The sequence below is a fragment of the Thamnophis sirtalis genome, unplaced genomic scaffold (assembly GCF_051295495.1).
Source record: "Thamnophis sirtalis isolate CommonGarterSnake01/CBP01778 unplaced genomic scaffold, rThaSir2_p1.2 scaffold_3, whole genome shotgun sequence".
In the NCBI taxonomy this organism is placed as follows: domain Eukaryota; kingdom Metazoa; phylum Chordata; class Lepidosauria; order Squamata; family Natricidae; genus Thamnophis; species Thamnophis sirtalis.
The window spans coordinates 151,687-175,874 of NW_028261383.1; the positions used below are offsets into that span (position 1 = coordinate 151,687).

The 24,188-nt window shown below is 49.3% G+C and overlaps 1 protein-coding gene across 1 annotated transcript; it reads right to left on the bottom strand.

The window, feature by feature from the left end:
- Positions 1-1,130: 1,130 nt before the first annotated feature.
- LOC106554327 (uncharacterized) lies at positions 1,131-23,662 on the bottom strand. The gene is made up of 6 exons (XM_087711178.1): positions 23,518-23,662; positions 20,162-21,249; positions 14,467-14,596; positions 8,180-8,656; positions 3,621-3,848; positions 1,131-2,071 (listed from the first exon to the last, which is right to left on the bottom strand). Exons 2-6 carry the CDS (start codon positions 20,918-20,920, stop codon positions 1,464-1,466), a joined length of 2,202 nt encoding a protein of 733 aa, XP_087567304.1. The 5' UTR covers positions 20,921-21,249; positions 23,518-23,662; the 3' UTR covers positions 1,131-1,463.
- Positions 23,663-24,188: the final 526 nt, after the last annotated feature.

A 24,188-nucleotide genomic window follows, 5' to 3' on the forward strand; every position in this document is an offset into this window, starting at 1 on the left:
CCCTCTTTACGGGTGACAAACCACATCAGAGCTTGGGGTGTGGAAAATCCGTTGCTTGAAATGAGACAATGGTTGTCCTGCATTTGTGAGTCCCCTCAGAGGGAGCCGATAGAAATTCTTGTAGCGTCGAAAAAGATTTTATCCTGAAATCTTTTCAAAAAACACAAAAGCAGGTCATAAAGGTAACAGTTGTTCTGACCCAGACACAGGTAGACAATCCAGAAAAACATTTCCCACACACCAAACACACACTTTCTTTTTCTTATGTGTATCTTGTGTGTCCTCAAACACGGCAACCCTCTGACGTGAAGTAAAGATTCCTTTATTAGTGCCGGCAGACCTGGCAAAAAGTTTAACTTGCAGGCTATTAAATGCAGCTGGACGGAAGAGGAATCGTTCTCTGCCGCACCTATTCATCTCCACCTCCTGACTTTTATCCACAGAGCTAGGATGGGGCGTCGCTAGCAGCAGTGGCTCTTCCTTCCCAAGGACCGGCCCATACATTTCTACTGTTCTCCTCTCTGATTTCCCAAATGCAGTGCTGTGAAAGAAAAGACTTGGCACAGAGTCTTTGAGATTCCTGGACAGATCTTCATACTCCTGAAACGAACTAATGAGCAAACGAATGAATTGTTTCCTGCAAAAGCCCACTCCCCTTTTGCTCTTCTTTTATTTCCTATGGGAGGGGTCATTCACCTTCCACCTGTGGCTTTACTCCCAAGTCGACCCTGATTTCTGAGTTGTTCTTGTCCTCTGGCAGCTCTGCGCATGCGCACACTGGGAACAGGCTCCAGCTGTTCCTCTGCCTCACTGCTGTCTAGCTCTGAAGGCAGCTGAGAACTGCCAGACGGCCTTTGTCCCCTCCCTGCCTCTGACGCAGAGCCCTCATCTGAGCCTTCCCCAGACTCCAGGCCTGGCCCATCTTCCTCCCCAACCTTCTCACTGTCCGACTCTACTGCCCGCTGACAGGCCACAACATGCATGTCAAAAGAACAGCAGGGTGTTTCTGTTGTATCATTTTGATATTTTTGACTCCCACCTGACTCTCTGCTCCGAAAATAAATCTTGGGGATTGAGAGCGTAAGATTTCGCCCGCCCCACCCCGTATCTTAAAAACATGCCTGTGATAATAAAGTTGGCTTAGCCTTTTATTGGAACAGAGAACGGAAAACTGTAAACGGAGGTCACTGAAGTATTATTGTGCATAAAATAATAATATTAGTAATGTAACGATGGTCAAAGGTAAGAAAGAGTCATTTACATACATATATACACAGAACCAGGCGGTGGTGGGTGCATGTATACCCACCCACCCACCTGTGGAGGGGGGATTCGGCTGGTTGGTTTGGACTGAATCGCTTTTCTCAACTAGCCAAGCGTCTCTTCTCCGTTCAAGCTAGAATTCGCGGGTGCTAAAGTCCGAAACGCACCAGGTGCAGGAAAGTGAAGCCGACCGCTTTGAATTACGTCGCTGAAATGTCGAAAGCGAAGTCACTTGATTGCGTGTGGGCCTTTCCTGCCGATAAGGCCTCCGTGGATGGTTTTACCTCAGTCGCCTCCAACTTCACCCCATTCCGCCACCCCTCGTCGCCCTCAAGACAAGCCAAGGGAGCCGTGCGGACGGCTGAAAAACCACCCGTATCGTAGTCCATGGACACCTCTCTGAGCTGGTTCCCTTTCTGGCTGTCCGCTCTCCTGTGGATCAGCTGGTGTTTGTACAAGCTGGAGGTGTAGCTGAATTTCCGTCCGCAGTCCGGGCAGGTGTAAGGTTTCTCTCCCGTGTGGATCCGGTCGTGCCTCACCAAATCTGCCTTGTCCCGAAAGCCTTTGATGCAGATAAAGCACCAGTATTTCTTCTGCCCCCGACGGCTGGTGGTTTTCCTCGCCGTTTTGCCTTCCTGGTCCGTGCCGGAAGCAGCTTCAGGATGTTGATTGGTCGGTGGCTGCTGTCCCAGGCTGCTGGCCAAGGGGCCGACTCCGTTCTCGGGGAATGTTTGGTTAGGCCAGGCCCAAGAAGGGGTTGCCCCATCCCAGTGGCTATTTTCCTGGTTCCCGTGCCATTCTTGGTCCCCTGCAGTAAGAAAAGAAGTGCAAATATGCAGCCAATGAAAGAGGAGATCCTCAACCCACTTAAGTCGCCTGCTGCCAATTACCTCCCAAAGACCCAGTAGATCACACAGGGCCGGCCTCCTCCGGGTTCCATCTACCAGCTAATGCCATCTGGCTACTACCCGGGGGAGGGCCTTCTCTGTGGCAGCTCCGGTCCTTTGGAACGAACTCCCTGCCGAGATTCGGACCCTCACCTCTCTCCAGGCCTTCCGAAAAGCCGTTAAAACCTGTGTCGGCAGGCCTGGGGTTGATGAGTTCCCTTCCCCTCTCGATCTGTGTGGCTGTTGGCTATTTTAAATGCTTGTATTTGTAGTTCTTGTGTTTCCCTTCCCCTCTTGGGTTTGTGAGCCGCCCTGAGTCCGCTGGGAATAGGGTGGCATATAAATAAAACGAAACCTGAAACCTGAAGCCACTTGGACCATTCAGACAAGCTCATAAAGCAGCTAAGAACTTAGGCTAAATCAGAGAACAATTTGAGAACAATTTGAGAATAAGGTAATAATATGGTATATTATTATCTGTCTGGAACGGTATAGGGTTTCCTGCCTAGGCAGGGGGTTGGACTAGAAGACCTCCAAGGTCCCTTCCATGTCTGCTATTGTATTGTATATACTGTTTTTTTCGGAGTATAAGATGCATATTTTGCCCCTCTAAAAGAGTGTGGAAATGTTGGTGCATCTTATACACCAATGACTTATACAGTCATTTTTGGCCTCCCAAAGTCCCGCCCCTGCGCCCCATTTTTGCAAAAAAAGGGGGGTATTTTTGCCTTGCCCCAGCTCTGCTGAAGCCTGTAGAGGGCTGCTGGGGGCTGAGGAAAGGCAAAAAACCTTGGTTTTGGCAAAAAACAGCCTGTTTTTCACCTGTTCTTCACAAAAAAGGAGGGTTTTTTGCCTTCCCTCAGCCCCCAGCAGCCCCCAGCAGCCCCCAGCAGCCCTCTGCAGGCTTCAGCAGGGCTGGGGCAAGGCAGAAATGTCCCCATTTATGCAAAGAAAAGGCAAAAACCGGCCCATTTTCACAAAAATGGAGGCTTTTTTTTGCCTTCCCTCAGCCCCCAGCAGCCAGCCTTCCCTCAGCCCTCAGCCCCCAGCAGCCCTCAGCAGGCTTCAGCAGGGCTGAGGGAAGGCAAAAACTTTTTTTTCTTACTTGCCTCTTCGAAATCTTGGTGCGTCTTATACACCGGTGCGTCTTATAGTCCGAAAAATACAGTAATACAATGTAAGGAGCCCTGATGAATTTGAATGCAGTGGTTTAGAATGCAGGCAAATTCTGTCCACTGGCAGCAGTTCAATCATGATCGGCTCAAGGTTGACTCAGCCTTCCATCCTTCCGAGGATGGTCCCAGATGATCGGCAGGAAATGGGGATTTACAGTATCCTTCCCCTGCCACACCCACCAAGCCACACCCACCAAGCCATTCTACACTCACCAAGCCACGCCCACAGAACTGGAAGTAAAAAAAAAAATTGAATCCCACCACTGGTTCTTGTCTCTCCCGCTTCCATCCCTACCTTCGTAGGTTTCGCCTTTCAGGTGTTTCCTCTTGTGTCGGTTGAGGGCTGGCTTTTGGGTGAAGCACTGCCCACACTCAAGGCAGCTGTAAGGCCTCTCTCCCGTATGGACCGTCTGATGCCGAAGGACCTGAGAAACGTCCCGGAAACTCTTCCCACATGCCAAGCACTCTGGCCGCTTACGACTACCCATGTCCGTCCTTGGGGGTTTCATACTCAGGATGAAACCTGTTTGGAGAAAACGAAAAACAAAAAAAAACCCCAAACAACTATAAGCGTACAGATAGTCCTTTACTTACAACATGGGTGTCAAACACAAGGCCCGCGGGCCGGATGTGGCCCACGATGTGGTTGGATCAGGCCAGTCAGGCATCCTGGAAAATGTTAAGGGCCAACCAGCATTGCTTCGGCCCGGTCTACCCAGTGCGAAGAGGAAACATGCCAGCAGTTTGAGGAGTGGTGTTAAGCTGGCCACGCCCAACAAGTTGATCACACCAACCTAGGTCAACCACAGCCATGATGTGACCCTCAAATGAAATTGAGTATGACGCCTGACTTACGACCAGGGTTGAGCCCAAAATTTACGTTGCCAAGCGAGACAGTTGTTAAGTGACTTTTGCCCCGTTTTACAACCTTCCTTGCCGCGCTTGGTAAGTGAATCACTGCAGTTGCTAAGTTAGTCCCATGGTTGTTAAGGGACTCCGGCTTCCCCATTGGCTTGGCCTCACTTTACAACTTGTCTTGCCACTTTTGTCAAGGGAATCATTGCATCTGTTAAGTTACGGTTGTTAAGTGAATCTGACTTTTTTTCCAGTGTTATAACTTTGAACCGTTACTAAACGAACTGTTGTAAGTCGAGGACTATCTGTAATATGGTTGTTTTTAGTTTAGTTTAGTTTTATTAAACATTTATAGGACGCCCTTTTCCCTGAGGGGACTCAGGGCAGCTTACAATAATAGGGGAGGGGAGTGCAGGACAAAACACAAAAAGAAAATGTGAGTAAAAATAATTAGCAGTAAAAACACAACATTCATTCAACATTCGGGAGGGGCGAGAGTAAAGTCTTATCCCCAGGCCTGACGGGATAGCCAGATCTTGAGAGCTGTGTGGAAGGCCTGGACGGTGGTGAGGGTGCGGATCTCCACGGGGAGATTGTTCCATAGCGTCGGAGCTGCAACTGAGAAGGTTCTCCTCCGCGTAGTCGCCAGTCGGCACTGACTGGCGGATGGAATTCGGAGGAGGCCTACTCTATGCAATCTGATGGGACGGAGGGAGGTAATTGGCAGAAGGCGGTCTCTCAAATAGCCAGATCCACTACCATGGAGCGCTTTGTGAGTGGTAAGTAGGACCTTGAAGTGCACCCGGAGATCAACAGGTAGCCAGCGCAGCTCACGGAGGATCGGTGTTATGTGGGCGAACCGTGGTGCGCCCACAATCACTCGCGCGGCCGCGTTCTGGACTAGCTGAAGTCGCCGGATGCTCTTAAAGGGCAGCCCCATGTAGAGCACATTGCAGTATTCCAGCCTAGAGATCACAAGGGCTCGAGTGACTGTTGTGAGGGCCTCCCGGTTCAGGTAGGGCCGCAACTGGCGCACCAGGCGAACCTGGGCAAATGCCCCCCTGGTCACAGCTGACAAGTGATGGTCGAAACTCAGCTGTGGATCCAGGAGGACTCCCAAGTTGCGGACCCTGTCTGAGGGGTATAAATTTTGACCCCCCAGCCTGAGTGATGGAACGTCGGCCAAATTGTTGGGAGGAAAACACAACAGCCACTCGGTCTTGTCCGGGTTGAGTACCAGTTTGTTAGCTCTCATCCAGTCTTTAACAGCCTCAAGGCCCCGGTTCATCACGTCCACCGCTTCATTGAGTTGGCACGGGGCGGACAGATACAACTGTGTATCATCCGCGTATTGGTGGTATTTTATCCCGTGCCTCCGAATGATCTCGCCCAGCGGTTTCATGTATATGTTAAATAGTAGGGGGGATAAGACCGAACCCTGCGGCACCCCATAAGTTAGGGGCCTCGGGGACGATCTCTACCCCCCTACCAACACCGACTGCGACCTGTCCGAGAGGTAGGAGGAGAACCACTGCAGAACAGTGCCGCCCACCCCCACCTCCCGCAGTCGTCGCAGAAGGATACCATGGTCGATGGTATCGAAAGCCGCTGAGAGGTCAAGGAGAACCAGGATGGACGCATGGCCTCCATCTCTGGCTCTCCAGAGATCATCGGTCAATGCGACCAAAGCGGTTTCTGTGCTGTAACCGGGCCTGAAGCCGGACTGGAAGGGGTCAAGGTAGTTAGCTTCCTCCAAGGTACGCTGAAGCTGGAAGACCACCACCTTCTCAACAACCTTCCCCACGAAGGAGAGGTTGGAGACTGGACGGTAGTTATTAAGAGCGGCTGGATCCAAGGATGGTTTCTTCAGGAGGGGTCTCACCACCGCCGCCTTGAGCGCGGCAGGGAAGTGCCCCTCCCGAAGAGAGGCGGTAACAACCGCCTGGATCCAGCCTCGTGTCACCTCGCTGCTGTTGGCAACCAGCCAGGAGGGACACGGGTCCAGTATACAGGTGGAGGCACTCACAGCTCGCATAGCCTTGTCCACATCCCCGGAGGCAACATCCTGAAACTCAACCCAGAGATGGTCTGCCAAGTCATTCCCCAGTGTCTCGGCTGGATCTGCGGGAGTGGAGTCCAGGTCCGACCGAAACCGAGCAACTTTGTCCGCCAAGAACTGAACATACTCCTCAGCCCTACCCTGTAAGGGGTCCCCCGTCTCCCTCCTATTTAGGAGGGAGCGGGTTATCCTAAACAGGGCGGCTGGGCGGGACTCGGCGGACGCTACCAAGGTGGCAATGTGTGTTCTTTTAGCTGTTCTTAATGCCCGGATGTATTCCTTGGTGCATGCTGTCAAAAGTGCCCGGTTCGGTTCGGACCTATCGGATCTCCACTGGTGCTCTAGGCGTCTCCTCCGGCGCTTTATCTCCCGGAGCTCCTCGGTGAACCAAGGAGGCCTCCGGGAGCCGCTGACCCGGAGGGGCCGTAGTGGCGCAATCCGGTCCAGAGACTCTGACGCTGCCGAGTGCCAGGCAGCAGCAAGAGTCTCCGCTGAACTGTGGGCGAGAGTATCAGGAATAACCCCAAGCTCCGTCTGGAACCTTACAGGGTCCATAAGTCGCCTGGGGCGGAACCACCTGGTCGGTTCCTTCTCCCTACGGTGGGGGTTTGGCCTCCGGAAGTCTAGCCTCAGTAGGCAGTGGTCTGACCACGACAGGGGTATGATCTCATTACCCCTCAGACCAAGATCATAACTCCACTGCTCCGAGAGGAATACGAGGTCGAGTGTGTGACCCGCTGAGTGGGTTGGGCCTCGAATTACCTGAGTCAAGCCCATGGCTGTCACGGAAGCCATGAACTCCTGCGCTCCGTCAGAGCGTTCACCGAGCGAAGGCAAGTTGAAGTCCCCCAGAACCATAAGCCTAGGGAACTCAACTGCTAGCTCGGCTACTGACTCGAGGAGCGAGGGGAGGGCTGCTGCAACGCAGTTGGGAGGCAGGTACGTTAGCAGCAGACCCACTTGACCCTTGAGGTCCAGCTTCAACAGTAGGGACTCACACCCGACAAGCTCCGGAGCAGGGATCCTACGAGGTGCTAAAGTTGTTAAGTGAATCTGGTTTCCCCATTGGCTTTGCTTGTCAGAAGCTCACAAAAGGGGATCACATGACCCCGGAACCCTGAAACCATCATAAATGTGAGTCAAACATCCAAAGGTAAATCATGTGACCCTGGGGATGCTGGTTGTAAGAGTGAAAAACAATCATGTCACTTTTTTGCCGTTGTAACTTCGAACGGTTACTAAATAAACTGCTGCATGTCGAGGACTACCTGTACAGCATGTGAAAGAAACTCAAATTTCAGGCTCAATCGTGGTCTTAAGTCGAGGACTCTCTGGAGTCCTCTATATATTCCCTATTCAGGGGTGTCAAACTCAATTTAATTGAGGGCTGCATCAGGGTTGTGTTTGACCTTGGGGGAGCCGACGGGGGTCTGTGGTCAGGGTGGGCATGGCCAGCTTGACATCACTCGTGTCAGGGGAACCTATGGTAGCCCGAGCGCTCTGCCAGTGAAAATGGGCTCCCAAGGTCTGTTTTCAGCTGCAACAGCCACAAAAGCTCGGGAAAAGAAACTCAGATGCTTGCCCTCCCAAGCATCATTTTTGCAGGCAGAGGCACCCCGGGCCACTCTTCACTGTTTCCACAGTGGCCCTGTGGGCGAGATCTGAGTTTGACACAGTGGTTTTGTGGGTGTGGCTTGGTGGCCGTGGCAGGGGAAGGATACTGCAAAATCCCCATTCCCTCCCGATCAGCTGGGACTTGGGAGGCAAAGAATAGATGGGGGCGAGGCCAGCCAGAGGTGGCATTTGCTGGTTCTCCGAACTATTCAAAATTTCCACTACCGGTTTTCCAGAACCTGTCAGAACCGGCTGGATTTTACCCCTGGTTTGACACCCCTGCTATACAGCCTTTGAGATTAACGGCAGGGGAGCCTTCCTTGTACCTGAGTCATTCTGGCTTTCCAAATGTTTTCTCAGATGCCGGTTAAGTGCTGGTTTCTGGGTGAAACTCTGTCCACATTTGAAGCAGGCGTAGGGTTTCTCTCCCGTGTGGACGGTTTGATGTCGGAGAACGTGCGAAAGGTCCCGGAAGCTTTTCCCGCATTCTGGACACTCCGGACGCTTCCGACCCGAATGGGAATTCTGGTGATTCTGAAGCTCCAAGGCGTCTTGAAAGCTTTCGCCGCATTCGAGGCACCAGTGTCCGTGTTCCTCCAGACGGACCACCGTCTCGTACACCCCTTCGCTGCAAAGCCTTGCCCCATCCCCTTTCGGGATGGGCTCCGTTGGGTTCTTCTGCACCAGCCCTTCTCTGCTCTCGAGGGATCCTGGTTTCCCCATTAAGGATCCAAACAACACGGGAAGCTCGGGATCCCTTGGCTGAGAAACTCCCAGGGGATTCCTGCTCATGGCGGGGCCACCTGTTGAAACAGCATAAACATCCAGATGTTGAGCTTCCTCTAAGCTTGGCGGACTTCAACTCCCAGAATTCTGGGAATTGAAGTCCAACAGTCTTAAAGTTGCCAAGGTTGGAGACCCCTGCTCTAGACTAGGGGTGTCAAACTGGATTTCTTGGAGGGCCTGATCAGCATTGCAGTTGTCCTCCATGGGCTGGCTGGGGTGGTGGGGGCAAGGAAGGAGACGGGATAGCCAGCATCCTGCAGTACCCTGCTGGCCAAAACGGGAAACGGGGGCCGTGGGCAGCCCCCATGTGCCCTGCTTTCACCAGCAGGGTGCTGCAGGAGACCATCAAGGCCGAAAACAGGGCAATGGGAGACGCCCGTGGCCGCCCCGCACCCCATTTTTCCCCAGCAGAGGCCCTGCGGGTTGGTCCCTTGCTATTTCCAGGCCAGCCCCGTAGGTCGGATCTAAGCACCGCAAGGACCAGATCTGTCCGTGGGCTTTGAATTTGACACCTCTGCTCTAGACCAAGAACATGAAGCAACAGCTGGAATTGGATGCTGGTACATCAGATTAGGGGCAGGGCACTGTCCTTTCCAGCACCCAGTTTCCAACCGAGAGAGGCTTCAATAGACTCAACTATTACTAGCTTACTCCTAAAGGAAACAAACCCTGACTATTCTTTGGAAGGACAGATAAAGAGCTGTGGTGGCGCAGTGGTTGGAATGCAATACTGCAGGCTATTTCTGCTGACTGCTGGCTGCCTACAATTTGATAGTTCGAATCTCATCAGGCTCCAGGTTGACTCAGCCTTCCATCCTTCCAAGGTGGGTAAAATGAGGACCCGGATTGTTGGGGACAACAGGTTGACTCTGTAAACCGCTTAAAGAGAGAGCTGTAAAAGCACTGTAAAGCGGTATTTAAGACTAAAAGCTATTGCCACTGAAGCTGGAGCTCAGATAAAGAGAGTCCTCGACTTACAACAGTTCATTTAATGGCCGTTCGAAGTTACAACGGCACTGAAAAAAAGGGACTTAGGGCCGTTTTTCACACTTATGACATGATTTCCGTTCGCACTCTTGGCAACCCTTGATGGCGGTCACTGTGTCCCAGGGTCATGGGATTCTCCTTTTGCGACCTCCCGACGAGCAAAGTCCCTGGGGAAGCCAGACTCACTTAACAACCGTGTTCCTGATTTAACAACCACAGGGATTCACTTTAACAACTGTGGCCAGAAAAGTTGTAGAATGGCGAAAAACTCACTGAGCAAGATAAAATTTGGGGCTCAATTGGAGTTGAGGACTTCCTGTGCTTTGGCCACCTAATCCAAAGAGAGGATTCGATGGAAGAGACCCCGATGTTGGGAAAGATGGAAGGCAAAAGGGAGAAGGGGAGGGCAGAGGATGGAGATGGTTAGATGGAGTCATGGATGCAATGAGCATGAATTTGCGTAAACTCCGGGAGACAGTGGAGGAGAGGAAAGAGTGGCATCCATGGAGAGATATGAAGAGATAGACATGATTTAAACACTGAACAACAACAGCAAAAATCCAGGTGACCACTAGATAGTAGATAGCAATTTGGAATGAACATCATTTGAATGGTGTGGGAGTAGGAATGGATTTCCAGGGGGGGAAATGGCAGACTACAGGAACCATTAGCACTACTCAGAGGACCCTCAGGACAGAGATAAATCTCCAAGTTCTTCAAGGACCCTCTAAAACAGTGGTAGTCAACCTGGTCAATACCGCCCACTAGTGGGCGTTCCACAGTGGTGGGTTTCAAAAAAATTTTTAGAACCTCTTCTGTAGGTGTGGCCTGCTTTGTGGGAGTGGCTTGGCAGTCACGTGACTGGGTGGGCATGGCCAACTTGTAAAATGTGGCGAAACTCACTTGACAACGCTCCTGCTTAGCAACCAAAATGTTGGCTCAGAAACTCTGGCATTTGAAGCACGCAAGTCTTAAAGCTGTCAAGTTACAAGGCCCTTGCATCCCTAACCCTTTAGAAAAATCCCCCAGGAGTGTTCAAACTTGACAGCTTTAAGACTTGTGGACTTCAACTCCCAGAATTCCTCCTCCAGTCATGTTGGCTCAGAAACTCTGGCATTGAAGTGTGCAAGTCTTAAAGCTGTCAAGTTACAAGGCCCTTGCACCCCTAACCCTTTAGAAAAAAAACCCAGGGGTGTTCAAACTTGACAGCTTTAAGACTTGTGGACTTCAACTCCCAGAATTCCTCCTCTCGTTCTTCATCTTGATGATGTGCAGACGGACGGGTGGGGGGGGGAGGGAGCTGGAACCGGTTCTAAACAGCACTGTAGATTTGTGGAACCTCTTCTATAGAAGAGGTTAGAACTGGCAGGAACCCACCCCTGGCGTCCCAGCTTTCATGGTGGGCGGTAGGGGTTTGCTCTAACTCTGCTTTATAAATTTTATAAAGTTACATCCCTACTTTATAAATCACCATTACTGTTGGACTAGAGGGTGGTTAGAAAATTTTACTACCAACAGAGATACAAAAGTGGGTGGTAAGTATAAAAAGGTTGACTACCCCTGTTCTAAAAGGATGCAAATGACCAGCTGTCTGCAAGGAATAGAAATCCTTCCATTCCCCACCATTCAGTCAGAGCTGAAGAAGCTTCTTGGATGAGAATAGAAATGTCTTCAAAGAAAAAAAAACCCAGAAAGTCCAGTTGCACCTCTGGGACTGCAGGCAAAAGGAAGGGCACAAGGATAGAAGCAGCAAGCAAGGGAAGAGGAGGAGGAGGAGGAAGAAGAGGAGGAGGAAGTGGAAGAGGAGGAGGAGGAGGAAGAAGAGGAAGGGGAGGAAGAGGAAAAGGAGGAGGAGGAGAAGAGGAGGGGGAAGAGGAGGAGGGGGAAGAGTAGAAGGAGGAGAAGGAGGAGGAGGAGAGAAAGAAGTGGAAGAGTAGAAGGAGGAGAAGGAGGAGGAGGAAAAGAGGAGGAGGAGGAGGAAAAGGAGGAGAAGGAAGAGGAAAAGGAGGAGGAGGAGGAGAGGGAAGAGGAGGAGGGGGAAGAGGAGAGAGGAGGAAGAGGAGGAGGAGGAGAAGGAGGAGAGGAAAAAGTGGAAGAGTAGAAGGAGGAGAAGGAGGAGGAGGAGAGAAAGAAGTGGAAGAGTAGAAGGAGGAGAAGGAGGAGGAGGAGAGAAAGAAGTGGAAGAGTAGAAGGAGGAGAAGGAGGAGGAGGAAAAGGAGGAGGAGGAGGAAAAGGAGGAGAAGGAGGAGGAGAAGGAAGAGGAAAAGGAGGAGGAGGAGAAGAGGAGGGGGAAGAGGAGGAGGGGGAAGAGGAGAGAGGAGGAAGAGGAGGAGGAGGAGAAGGAGGAGAGGAAAAAGTGGAAGAGTAGAAGGAGGAGGAGGAGAGAAAGAAGTGGAAGAGTAGAAGGAGGAGAAGGAGGAGGAGGAAAAGGAGGAGGAGGAGGAGGAAAAGGAGGAGAAGGAGGAGGAGAAGGAAGAGGAGGGGAAGGAGGAGGAAGAGGAGGAGAAGGAGGAGGAGAAGGAGGAAGAAGTAGAAGAGGAGAAGGAGAAGGAGGAAAAAGAGGAGGAGGAGGAGGAGGAGGAGGAGGAGGAGGAGGAGGAGGAGGAGGAGGAGGAGGAGGAGGAAAGGTGAGGTCAGCCCACACCAGACAAGACACACCTCCCCATTCAGGTCTGGAGGTGAGGAGAGCACAATACCACAGATTGGGCTGGTTGGGAGCTGTTCAGTCAGAGCTGAAGAACCTTTCTGGATGAGAAGTGAAACGCCTTCAAAGAAAAAACCAGAAAGTCCAGTTGCCTCTTGAGAAAAAAAAAACCCTTTTGGGACAACTGTGTCCTGGGATGACTGAGCGTCTCCATTAAACAACAGCTTACTAGGCAAACCATTAATTTCCCTCTGTTCTCTTGGTCCTCCAGAATCTTTTCGTATCGGATCCATCAAGGACAGAGATCTGAAACCCTGAACCTCCTGACTGGCTCAAGGTTTTGACTCGGCCTTCCTCAGACTATGAAAAACAGGTGGAAGATTCGCTTCGGTGCCTAGAAAGCGCTTGGTGCCAACATGTCACTGAAAATCAATTTCTTACACTTTCATTTAGACCAGTGTTTCTCAACCTTGGCGACTTTTAAGTCCTGTGGACTTCAACTCCCAGAATCCCCCAGGCTGGGGGATTCTGGGAGTTGAAGTCCACAGGACTTAAAAGTCACCAAGGTTGAGAAAAACCGATTTAGACTATTTCAAGAGCTACGGTGGCGCAGGGGTTAGAGTGCAGTACTGCGGGCCACTTCTGCTGACTGCCGGCTCCTTGCAATTGGGTAGTTCGAATCTCACCAGGTGCTCCAGGTTGACTCAGCCTTCCATCCTTTTGAGGTGGGTAAAATAAGGACCCAGATTGTTTGGGGGGGGGGGGGGAAACACGTTGACTTTGTAACCTGCTTAGAAAGGGCTATAAAGCTCTGTGGAGCGGTATATAAGTCTAAATGCTATTGCTATTGATGTAGGGTGTCAAATATAAGACCCGTGGGCCAGATCTGCCCCGTGATGTCGTTGGAGCCGGCCTGTGGGGGCCGGCCTAGAAAATGTAAGGGTCTGGCCTGTGTCGCTTCGGCCCGCTCTACCCATGCCAGCAATTTGGGGAGTGGTGTCAAACTGGCCACGCCCACCCAGTTGCCCCCCCCCTTCAAGATGAGTCACAGCCCTGATGTGGCCCTCAATGAAATTGATTTAACACCCCGGATGTAGCCGATGATAATTAACCCATTGGCTGCTGCCCTCACAATTTCTCCACCTGTCTCCTCCCTCTCCTAAGAGGTCAAATTTGGGGTATAAGTAGTCCTCGTTTAACAACGAATCACTAAGTGATTGTCCTGGAGGACCTCTCCAGACCAGTGGTGGGTTTCAAAATTTTTTTGAACCTACTCTGTGGGTGTGGCCTCCTTTGTGGGAGTGGCTTGCCAGCCATGTGACCTGGTGGGAGTGGCTTGCCAGCCATGTGACCTGGTGGGAGTGGCTTTCTGGCCATGTGACCTGGTGGGAGTGGCTTGCCGACCATGTGTTTTCTTTCTTTCTTTCTTTCTTTCTTTCTTTCTTTCTTTCTTTCTTTCTTTCTTTCTCTCTCTCTCTCTCTCTCTCTTTCCTTCCTTTTGTCTCTCTGTCCCTTTTTCCTTTTTTTCCTTCCATCTCTTTCTCACTTTTTCTTTCTTTTTTCTTTTTTTATTTCTTTCTTTCTTTCTTCCTTTCTTTCTCTTTCTCTTTCTCTTTCTCTCTCTGTGTGAGTCTAACCCTCTTCTGTAGGTGTGGCCTGCATTCCGGGTCCACTGGTGGAACCTCTTCTAACCAGTTCGGTAGATTTGACGAACCGGTTCTACCGAACTGGTGCGAACTGGTAGGAACCCACCTCTGCTCCAGACCTACAGGGAGTCCTCATTTATGACCACAATGTCCGTTGCTAAGCGAGACAGTTGTTGAGCGAGTTTTGCCCCACTCTTGCCGCAGATGTTAAGTGAATCACTGCAGTTGAGAAGTTAGCAGCACATTCGTTAGCTCGGTCTGGCTTCCCCGTTGACTCTGCTGGTCAGCAAAAGGGAAACTGTCATAAGTAGAAATCAGTCGCCAAGCATCTGACTGTAGATCACGTGGCCATAGGGGATGCTGCAATGGTCGTAAGTGCGAAAAATAGTCATAACTCACTTTTTCCAGCGCTATTATAACTTCGGTCACTAAGGGAAGTGTTGTAAGTGGAAGACTGCCTGTGTTCAATACGGATAAATACCGATCATACACTTCCAGCACCAATCAACATATAATGCTCTCTCCTGCCTTTACTACAAGGAGTACCTACCCACTGAGTTGGGATCCTGACCGTCTTTCCGTTCAGCTTCTCCACAAAGGAGGCTGTTAGATCCAGAGGCTGCCAGGGATCCTTCAGCCTCCAAGGAGATCATCACCACTTCTGTGCATGGTTCCAGCACCTAAAACAGAACAGAATAGAATAGCAGGATTGGAAGGGACCTTGGAGGTCTTCTAGTCCAACCCCCTGTTCAAGCAGGAAACCCATGTGCCTTCAATTTAACACCCCTGTTCTAAATGCTCGGTAGCTAAATCAGGACTGCTGTATTGCTGGGGTCCTCAACCCATAGACCAGCACAGGGCCACAGCATGCCAGCAACTGGGGTGTGCAAACAAGCGAATCCATGGGATGCAGATGGCACATGAAACCAGCCCTTTCCGGTCCACGGAAAAACCTCTCCCCACGGAACTGGTCCCTGGTGCCCAAAAGGTTGGAGGTCATTGCTCTACTGTATTTAAAATCTATGCTACAGATGAAGAGTTGGAGGGACCTTGTAGGTCATCTAGTCCAACCCCCTGCCCAAGCTGGAGACCCTACTACACCATTTCTGATGGATGGCAGTCCAACCTCTTCTCGAAAGCCTCCAGTGATGAAGCTCTCACAACTTCCAAAGGCAACCTCTGTTCCATTGGTTGATTGCTCTCCCTGTCAGAAAATTTCTCCTTATTTCTAGGTTGAATCTTTCCTTGGTCAGTTTCCATCCATTATTCCTTGTCTGGCCTTTGGATGCTTTGGAAAATAGCTTGACTCTCTCCTCTCTGTGGCAGCCCCTCAAATATTGGAAGACTGCTATCATGTCTCCCCTGGTCCTTCTCCTCACTAGACTAGCCATGCCCAGCTCTACATGGGGCTGCCCCTGAAAAGTGTTCGGAGACTACAACTGGTCCAGAATGCAGCCGCGCGAGCGATATTGGGTGTACCGAGATACACCCATGTTACACCTATCCTCCGCAAGCTGCACTGGCTCCCTATTGGTCTCCGAACGCGCTTCAAGGTGCTGGTTATCACCTTTAAAGCCCTACATGGCCTAGGACCCGGATATCTGCGAGACCGTCTTCTGCTACATCGTGGCACGACAAAACCACGCTCGACTAAAGTGCGCTCGATGAAACTGCGTCGCTGACGTCATCAACAGGGCGACAACAGCGAGCGCGGAGAAAGAAGGGTGCTTTAAATAGCGCTTTGAAAGCAAGCCGATTCAAGTTAAGGTAAGGGTTAGGTTTAGGGTTAGGTTTAGGGTTAGATTTAGGGTTAGGTTAAGGGTTAGGGTTAGGTTTAGGGTTAGGTTAAGGGTTAGGTTTAGGGGGTTAGGTTTAGGTTTAGGGGTTAATTTTAGGTTTAGCGTTTACAGCGTGCTTTTTTCTCCGCGCTGTTGTCGCGCTGTGATGACGTCAGCTACGCGGTTTCGTCGAGCGCCCTTTAGTCGAACGTGGTTTTGTGGTGGAACCCTGCTACATACCTCCCAACGGCCGATAAGATCTCACAGGATGGGCCTCCTCCGAGTGCCGTCGACTGGACAATGCTGGCTGGCGACTCCTTGGGGGAGGGCCTTCTCTGTAGCTGCTCCGACCCTATGGAACGACCTACCCCCAGGGATCCGGACCCTTCCAACTCTCTCGGCCTTCCGAAAGGCTACTAAAACCTGGCTATTCTGGCAGGCCTCGGGCTGTTGACCTCATGAATGAGGTCCAGCCCCGCCTAGATTGAGTGCATGACGTGTTTCTTTTTAATCTGTTTCTCTTCCCTATTTTTAATTTTAATCCTTTTTAGAGTTGTATTCTGTAAGCCGCCCAGAGTCCTTCGGGATTGGGCGGCATATAAATTCATTAAATTTGAATTTGAACCGTTCTTTATATGCTTTAGAAGATTTATAGAAATTCACATTCCTTTAATTCTTCCACAGAGGCCCTTCCCTTGAAATAATCTGGTCATTTTTTTCTGTGTGTCCCCCCCCCCACAAAAAACCCCCACACAACCTTTTCTAGGACGTTTAGACAGTCATCACTTAAAAACGCATTTGTAAAGAGCAGCGTCAGATGTCTCTCTACTGAAGTCGCAAAAGTTTTCTGATGGCTGTCATTGTGAATCCCACAGGGTGATCAGGTGCAATGTCTCACAGGCTTGGTTTTAACTCTTGAAAATCCAGCCTGAGCTCCCCCCAGCATTTCCTCCCAAAGGGGAAATATTGCATCACAATCACGATAGGAGTGAGAGACTCAAGATTTTGGTCCCTTTCAATCATAAAAACTCCCCGAGGGAATCCTGGACCAGTTTCTCTGATCTAGTCCAACCTGTTGTGGGAAGCGATTGTGGGGAACACACCTAGTCAATAAATCACTTTCTGAAAAAACTTTCCAGTTGATGCTAATTCTAGACTACAAACCAGAGGTGAAATGCTACCGTTCGGCTGAACTGGTAGTAAAAAAAAAATGCTTAACAAAGTAAAAAGAAGTTTCGACAATTAGCTGTGCTGTGCGATGGTAGGAACTTTTCTAAAAAACTTTTTTTTAGCATTTGGGGTCCGTTTTTGCTCTCGGAAGGCTTCCCTGAGGCCTGCTGGGCCAAAAATGGGAGATGGGGGGGATGCTGCGAAAGAAAGGAAGGAAGAAACAAAGAGAGAGGGTGGAGGGAGAGGGAGGGAAGGAAAAAGGAGAGTGAGGAAGGACCATAAAGTTGGCACTAGATGCAGTTTCAGAGGATACCTTGAAGGAGCACAGCAATCCGGGGCTAGAAGGGCCCTGGAGGTAATCTAGTCCAACCCAACTCCAGCAGGACATTGTTAAAGTGAGTTTCTGTCTTTTATAGCAGTAGCAAGAGCAGTTAGACTTATATACCACTTCATAGGGCTTTCAGCCTTCTCTAAGCGGTTTACAGAGTCAGCCTATTGCCCCCAACAACAATCCGGGTCCTCATTTTACCCACCTCGGAAGGATGGAAGGCTGAGTCAACCCTGAGCGGTGAGATTTGAACAGCCGAACTGCTGAACTGCAGTCAGATGAAGTAGCCTGCAGTGCTGCATTTAACCACTGCGCCACCTCGGCTCAGTGACACCCCCCAGTCACATGACTACATATCCACGCCCACCCAGTCACATGACACCCCCAAGCCACACCCACTAGAACTGGTAGGGGGAAAAAATTAGATTTCACCACTGCTGCAAACTTTCCCCCTGTTACGCTGCTCCACAAGGAAAAAGCCTTGGAAACGAAAGCAGCTTAATTTTATCTGAATTAGGTCACTAATAAAGGAAAATTAAGTCCTGAGTATCAATTGGCTCCAGTTCCCAAAATACAGCTTCAGGCGAAAATGGCATCAAAATAACTCAAAATTACGAGGGGGGGAATGTACATTTATGCTCCATAACTTTTCTGCAAAACGCAATGTACCAATGAGGATGGTGCCACGCCAATCATTATACATTTATCTTTTTATTGATGCCAAGAGCATAACTTTCCATTTGTTTATTGCTGTTTCGTGTAACATTTTCAAGCTTCTGGCATGAAAAACTGACACGCTCTAACACCAGATTAAACGACAAGGTTCTAACTTTATTCGGTATCTAAACTGGGCTTTTTGGCTTTTCTCTTGTGAACTGCTGTAGCAGTGGTGGGTTTCAAAAAATTTTTGAACCTACTCTGTGGGTGTGGCCTCCTTTGTGGGAGTGGCTTGCCAGCCATGTGACCTGGTGGGAGTGGCTTGCTGGCCATGTGTTCTCTCTCTCTCTCTCTCTCTCTCTCTCTCTCTCTCTCTCTTTCCTTCCTTTTGTCTCTCTGTCCCTTTTTCCTTTTTTTCTTTCATCTCTCTTTCTTTCTTTCTTTCTTTCTTTCTTTCTCTTTCTCTTTCTCTTTCTCTCTCTGTGTGAGTGTGTGTGTGTGTGAGTGGTGGGTTTCAAAAATTTTTGGAACCTCTTCTGTAGGTGCGGCCTGCTTTCCGGGTCCACTGGTGGAACCTCTTCTAACCGGTTCGGTAGATTTGACGAACCGGTTCTACCGAACTGGTGCGAACTGGCAGGAACCCACCTCTGTGCTGTAGGATCCTGTCGGAGATCCTACAAGCATAGCATTGGTATCTTTTCTCCATGCCTGCTCCATGCCTGCAATATCCTGGTGGAATCTCTCCCCATGCTCATCACTTACTGTCCCACAGTTCAAAGGGAAATAGAAATAGCACTTAAGACTTCTGTACTGCTTTACAGCCCTCTCTAAGCCCCCAACAATCTGGGTCCTCATTTTACCAACCTCGGAAGGATGGAAGGCTGAGTCAACCTTGAGGCTGGTGAGGATCGAACTGCCCAATTGCAGGCAGAAGTAGCCGGCAATACTGCATTCTAAGCACTGTGCCATGGTGGCTCTTGAAATAGTCTAAATGCGAGTGTAAGAAATTAATTTTCAGTGACATGCTTTCTAGGACCTAAGCAAATTTTCCACGTGTTTTTCATAGTTATCTGCCTTGCTGTTAATACAATACAATAATACAACAGCAGAGTTGGAAGGGACCTTGGAGGTCTTCTAGTCCAACCCCCTGCCTAGGCAGGAAACCCTATACCGTTTCAGACAAATGGCTATCCAACATCCTCTTAAAGACTTCCAGTGTTGGGGCATTCACAACTTCTGGAGGCAAATTCCGCTCCACTGATTAATTGTTCTAACTGTCAGGAAATTTCTCCTCCGTTCTAAGTTGCTTCCCTCCTTGTTCTCAAAGTGAAGATAAAGGTAGACCCTTTCACGTGGTACCATTTTCATTGTTCTAGCGTACTTTGTCGAGAAGTTATGAGGCATCATGATCAGAGGTTGTATTCAGCCGGTTTGGACTGGTTTGCCCGAACCGGTAGCGGAAATTGCGGGTGGGCCCGCTCCAGCCGCGGCTCTATGCAATCCTATTTAGGCATGTTTTGTAGGTTGGGAACACGCATGGAAGGCGCACATGCAAGCAAAGCACATGCGTGGAAGGCTGGGTGCGTGTGAAGTGGGCGCGGGAAGATGGGGCAAACAAGGGGTAACAAAATGTGAAACCTACCGCTGATCATGGTCATTAAGACACCTCTCTCCTTTTAGGCAAATATCCTCGCCGGTTCCACCACAAATGCGCGAACGACAAAAGAGCGCCTGATTAAACCGCGGTGACAAAACCGTGCCGGCGAATGAGCACTGAAGCGCGCCAACAACAGCGCACCGACAGAAGCGTGCTGTAACCCTAACCCTAAACCAAACCCCAAACCTAACCCTAAACCTTACCTTAACTTAAATCGTGCTTCTGTCAGCGCACTTTTGACATCGCGGTTTTAGCGCCGTGCTTTTGTCGCCGCGCTTTTGTCGTTCGCGCATTTGTCGGGTCACGATCCTTGCCTGTGTATACATCTATATTGGGAAATATCTTGAAACTTTAGCCAACCAGCACCTTGATCACCTGTTTTCTAATTCATCTAATCAAAATATGTTATGCATGCACATTCACCGCCTGCGACGCTCCAGCTGCTCAGCGGAGCATTGCGCAGGCGCTGTACGCTGTGTGCGCAAATGGCCCGGTTGGGTCAAATACAGGTAAGGAACGCGGGTGGGCCCTCTGAAGAACTGTACAGGAACGGTGCCTGCTGCTCCCAGCAGGCAACGGTACACTTGTACCAGGTCATACCAGAACCCACCACTGGTGGGTACCAGAACCCACCACTGGTGTAGACCAGTGTTACCTTAATCTCTTGCTTCTGACTCCTGAGGAACTCTTCTGCAAGGCCCACGGCCTGGGAGCAAGTCTGAGGACAACGGACTCTGACCCAGCCCTGCATCTCTGGAGGGAGGATGGCCAGGAATTGCTCCAAGATCACCAGTTCCAGGATCTGCTCTTTGGAGTGTTTCTCTGGCATCAGCCATTGACGGCAAAATTCCCGGAGTCTCTTGCAAACCTCTTGAGGCTCTTCAGCTTCTTGGTAACTGTACTGCCTAAAACGTTGGCGCTGTGCCTCGGTCAAGAGAGCCTCTTGGTCTACAAGTAAGTGCTTCATCGGCCTGTTTTCTTCCACCCCTGGACCATAAAGGATCCGAGGACGTAACTCTCCGTTGTTGACCACCAAGAACTGAGGAACACTTTCTCCATTCGACCACTGGCTGGTGTTGGGGACGGACTCGCAGGAGTCCCAGGGGAAAGGTTTTGTCTGGTGTGGAGTCCCCAACCCAGGAGGACGAGGCTGGACCGCCTTCAAGACTTCCTGCCACTGGGTCTCCCAGCGTTGAGCCAAACCTTCTTCTGATCCTTGGATCATCTCTTGGGGAGGCATCCAGCCTAGAAATTCTCCGATGGTGCCAACCTGAATGACCCGAGGGACCGTCCGTTCCCCATCCGCGTCTAGAGCCCGCACTTGGGCTTCCTCTTCAGGCTTTCTTGGGGGGTGTCCCAGAACATTCTGCAAGGAGAGAAAGGCGGCTCCTCCAGCCCTCAGTTCGGTAGCCATTTTGGCGGCTAACGCTTCGCAGAAGGCAACGGCCACATATAATGGAGGAAAGGTCCCCGTTGAGGCAGACAGGAGCTTTTCAAAGCCGCAATGGCGAAGGTTTCGAAGCCAAATAAGCACATGAACAATTGTAGTCTCTACTTTGAAAGATAGCTTTCAAAGACAAAGATGAATGATTACAAAGGAGGAACCAGGTGGATCTTCTGGTGAGGCCCACAAACTTTGGAAGATTTCAGTAAAAAAGAAGAAGAAATCACTCAAGGAAGGGACCAGCAGCATTTCTGGTCAGCAGAGATAATTTTCTTCCTTGGAGAGGTGCCCAGCTGATTCTGAAAGAGAGAAAGGCACTTTAAAATGTTGGAATAAAACTCGGATTATCCCCAGATATTTTAAGTACTTATTAATCTGATCTATCTAGCTGCACATCTCACATGAGTTGAGTGAACTGTGGCCCTATATTTTTTCTGAGTTCAGGAAAATTCAACAGCGTGCAGACTTTTTTTAGATAATTTCACCAGCTTCTAATCAACATAGTATTCTACAACCTTGTTAAGAGCCAAGGTGGCGCAGTGGTTAAAAGCAGCACTGCAGGCTACTGCTAGATCAGCAGGTCAGCGGTTCAAATCTCACCGGCTCAGGGTTGACTCAGCCTTCCATCCTTCCGAGGTGGGTAAAATGAGGACCCAGATTGTTGGGGGCAATATGCTGACTCTCTGTAAACCGCTTAGAGAGGCCTGAAAGGCCTATGAAGCGGTATATAAGTCTACTGCTATTGCTATTGCTATTATTGTTAGATTTCTTTTGTTTTCAACCAGCAGAATTATCACTGTTTATTTATTTTTTAAAAATTGGTGTGGCTGCCTGGCTGAAAATGGCGTTATGCTTTAACTTATCTCAACTTACGACTGCAATTGCGTGCAACATTTATGTTGTTAAAACAAGACCGCTGCTCAATGAGTTTTGCCCAATTTTATGACCTTTCTTCCCACAGTTGTTAAGTAAATCACTGCAGTTGTTAATAATATGGTTATTAAGGGAATCTGGCTTCCCAATGGAAGGTCGCAAAAGGAGATAATGTGATCCTGGGAGGCTGTAACCATCGTAAATGTGAGTCAGTTGCCAAGCATTTGAATTTTTATCACGTGGCATGGGATGCTGCAACAGTCGTAAGTGTGAAAAAATTGTCATAAGTCAGTTTTTCCAGAACTGTTTGTAACTTCTAACCGTCACTAAAGAAATGATTGCAAGTTGAGGACTATTTTTCTTTTTCCTTCTCTTTTTGTCTTGTTTATTCGACTGCAAAATCTTATGGAAAGGATTATCCTTCTGATGTAATCTATGCATCTACAATCCTAACAAGGAATTAAATGGGATTTGCTCCCAAGTAAATGAACCGAATGTAAAATGTTAACCTGAAATACTGTATTGAAAAGTTACCCTTTTTATCCTCTAGAATTTAAAGAACCAATAATGTGTCCCTTCTCAGCTGCTTTTCCCCAAAACAACCCTGCAGAGTAGATTAGATCCAAAAGGTACAACTGTTTAAAATCGGAGTCTCGCCTGTTTTGAGTCCAACAATTTGAACATCCTGAGAAACAGATATAACCCTTCCTGTTTAGACTTTTCGATTTAAGATGTTATACCAAGTTTTTGGTCCTTTTAAAGTTGTTTTTTTTTAACTACCAAAGATTTTAAAGATATTTTTAGAGGTAAACCATTAACATTTTTAAAAAAAAATCAATTTTACTTCATATTGGGATTGTTTCTAATAAGAAAGAGAAAAAATGGATTGCAACATTTTTAAAATAAATAAATCAGGGCCTAGAAGGCATCCTTAAAAGATAATATTTGTAGGGACCTCAATTCCAACACACCTGGGCAGACTTAATAACAGACTTAAGACTAACTTCATTGTCACTTTAAATGAACGCTAATCGCCCTAAATTAAAATGAAATTTCATTGCATTCAGCTCTCTCAAAGGGTCACCGCCAATATATACTACACAAACATGACGAAAATAAATAAACGAATACAACATTATGCACACACTGCAAATTCTTCTCTCTGTGGACTAATCTGGGTGTAACTTTACAAACCTCGGCTTCTTCGAAGCTAGAAACAAATTCTGAAGCATTCTTAGCTTACACCACTGCTACTCAGATGTCAAGTAAAGAGGGGAAGTTATAAAAAGTGTTTCAAGTTCTTTTTTGCTGGGGTTTTCACCCCCGTGTGGCTGCCCTGGCCTTACCTTCTGAGAGCACCCGCCATCCAAATTCATCGCTGTAAAGAGAGAGAATGCTAAAGCTTTTTAAAAGGGCAGGCATCGCAGCTTATTGCAGCAGGAAGAAATAAAATTCCAGTGCTCTTTTATTTTAGTTTTTAAGCGGAACCAAGGAGAAAACGGAAAATAAAAGGCTCCCCCCCACCCCCCTGGGGAAAGAAACCTCAGCTGCCGAGACAGATTGCCAACTGAAAATGAATGTAAGCATCGCACAAAGGAGAAAAGAGTGCAAGAGAGCGCGAGGACCACAAGTGACCGAGATTGGACCGTCCAAAAACCTTGACATCCCAATTTTGCACACAGCTTGATTCTCACCTGCGCATTAATGCTTTGTCCCCACAATCTACGGAGCTCCCCTGGCGTAGATGGGAATGGGGTGTTGGTGTTGGCTGTTGGCCTCTTGTTGTTCTCCGGGTAGTTTCCTACAAGGCAGGAAGAGGCCTTGCCAATATTATACACACCCATCCTCCAGCCCCAAGGTTACTCCAGCCTCTCTAGGAAGTAGGAGTGGCTGCGGTGTAACCCTTTAGTGGGCTTTCGGAGGCGCATGGAGGGAGCAACTGGTGTGTGAGAGCAGGACGGCCCCGTGGCCTCCTGTTGAGGTGCACACGGAGAACATTTTGATTGGGGTTCTTTTCTTTAAAAAAAAAAGGGGGGGGGGTGGCCAGGATGACAATTCCACACAAGGCCTGGGGACGATAGAGACCTGCAATTAGGCTCCTGGGATTTCTAGCACAGCTGGAGAAGAGGATTCCCTGGCCTGGACAATCAGAAGGGAAGAGCTTATAATATCCCAAGCATCTCTCAACGGGATCAGCATCCGTAGGAACATCGCTAACACCTTCTAATTTCAGGGTTTACTCCAACTTTGGCAACTTTAAAGACAGGTGGACTTCAACTTCCAGAATTCTTCGGTCAGCCGTGCTCTAAACAAGTTGGCTTCTCTCTCGGGGTGTTCACTCTTTCAATTGATAGCAGTGTTGCTA

Excerpts from the sequence above, each read along its gene's own strand:
- LOC106554327 (XM_087711178.1), bottom strand. The coding sequence starts at position 20,920 with ATGGCTACCGAACTGAGGGCTGGAGGAGCCGCCTTTCTCTCCTTGCAG. Across the intron at positions 8,657-14,466 it reads TCAGGATCCCAACTCAGTGG|GTGGCCCCGCCATGAGCAGG; the intron begins GTAGGTACTCCT and ends CTGTTTCAACAG. Across the intron at positions 2,072-3,620 it reads GAAAGGCGAAACCTACGAAG|GGGACCAAGAATGGCACGGG; the intron begins GTAGGGATGGAA and ends TTCTTACTGCAG.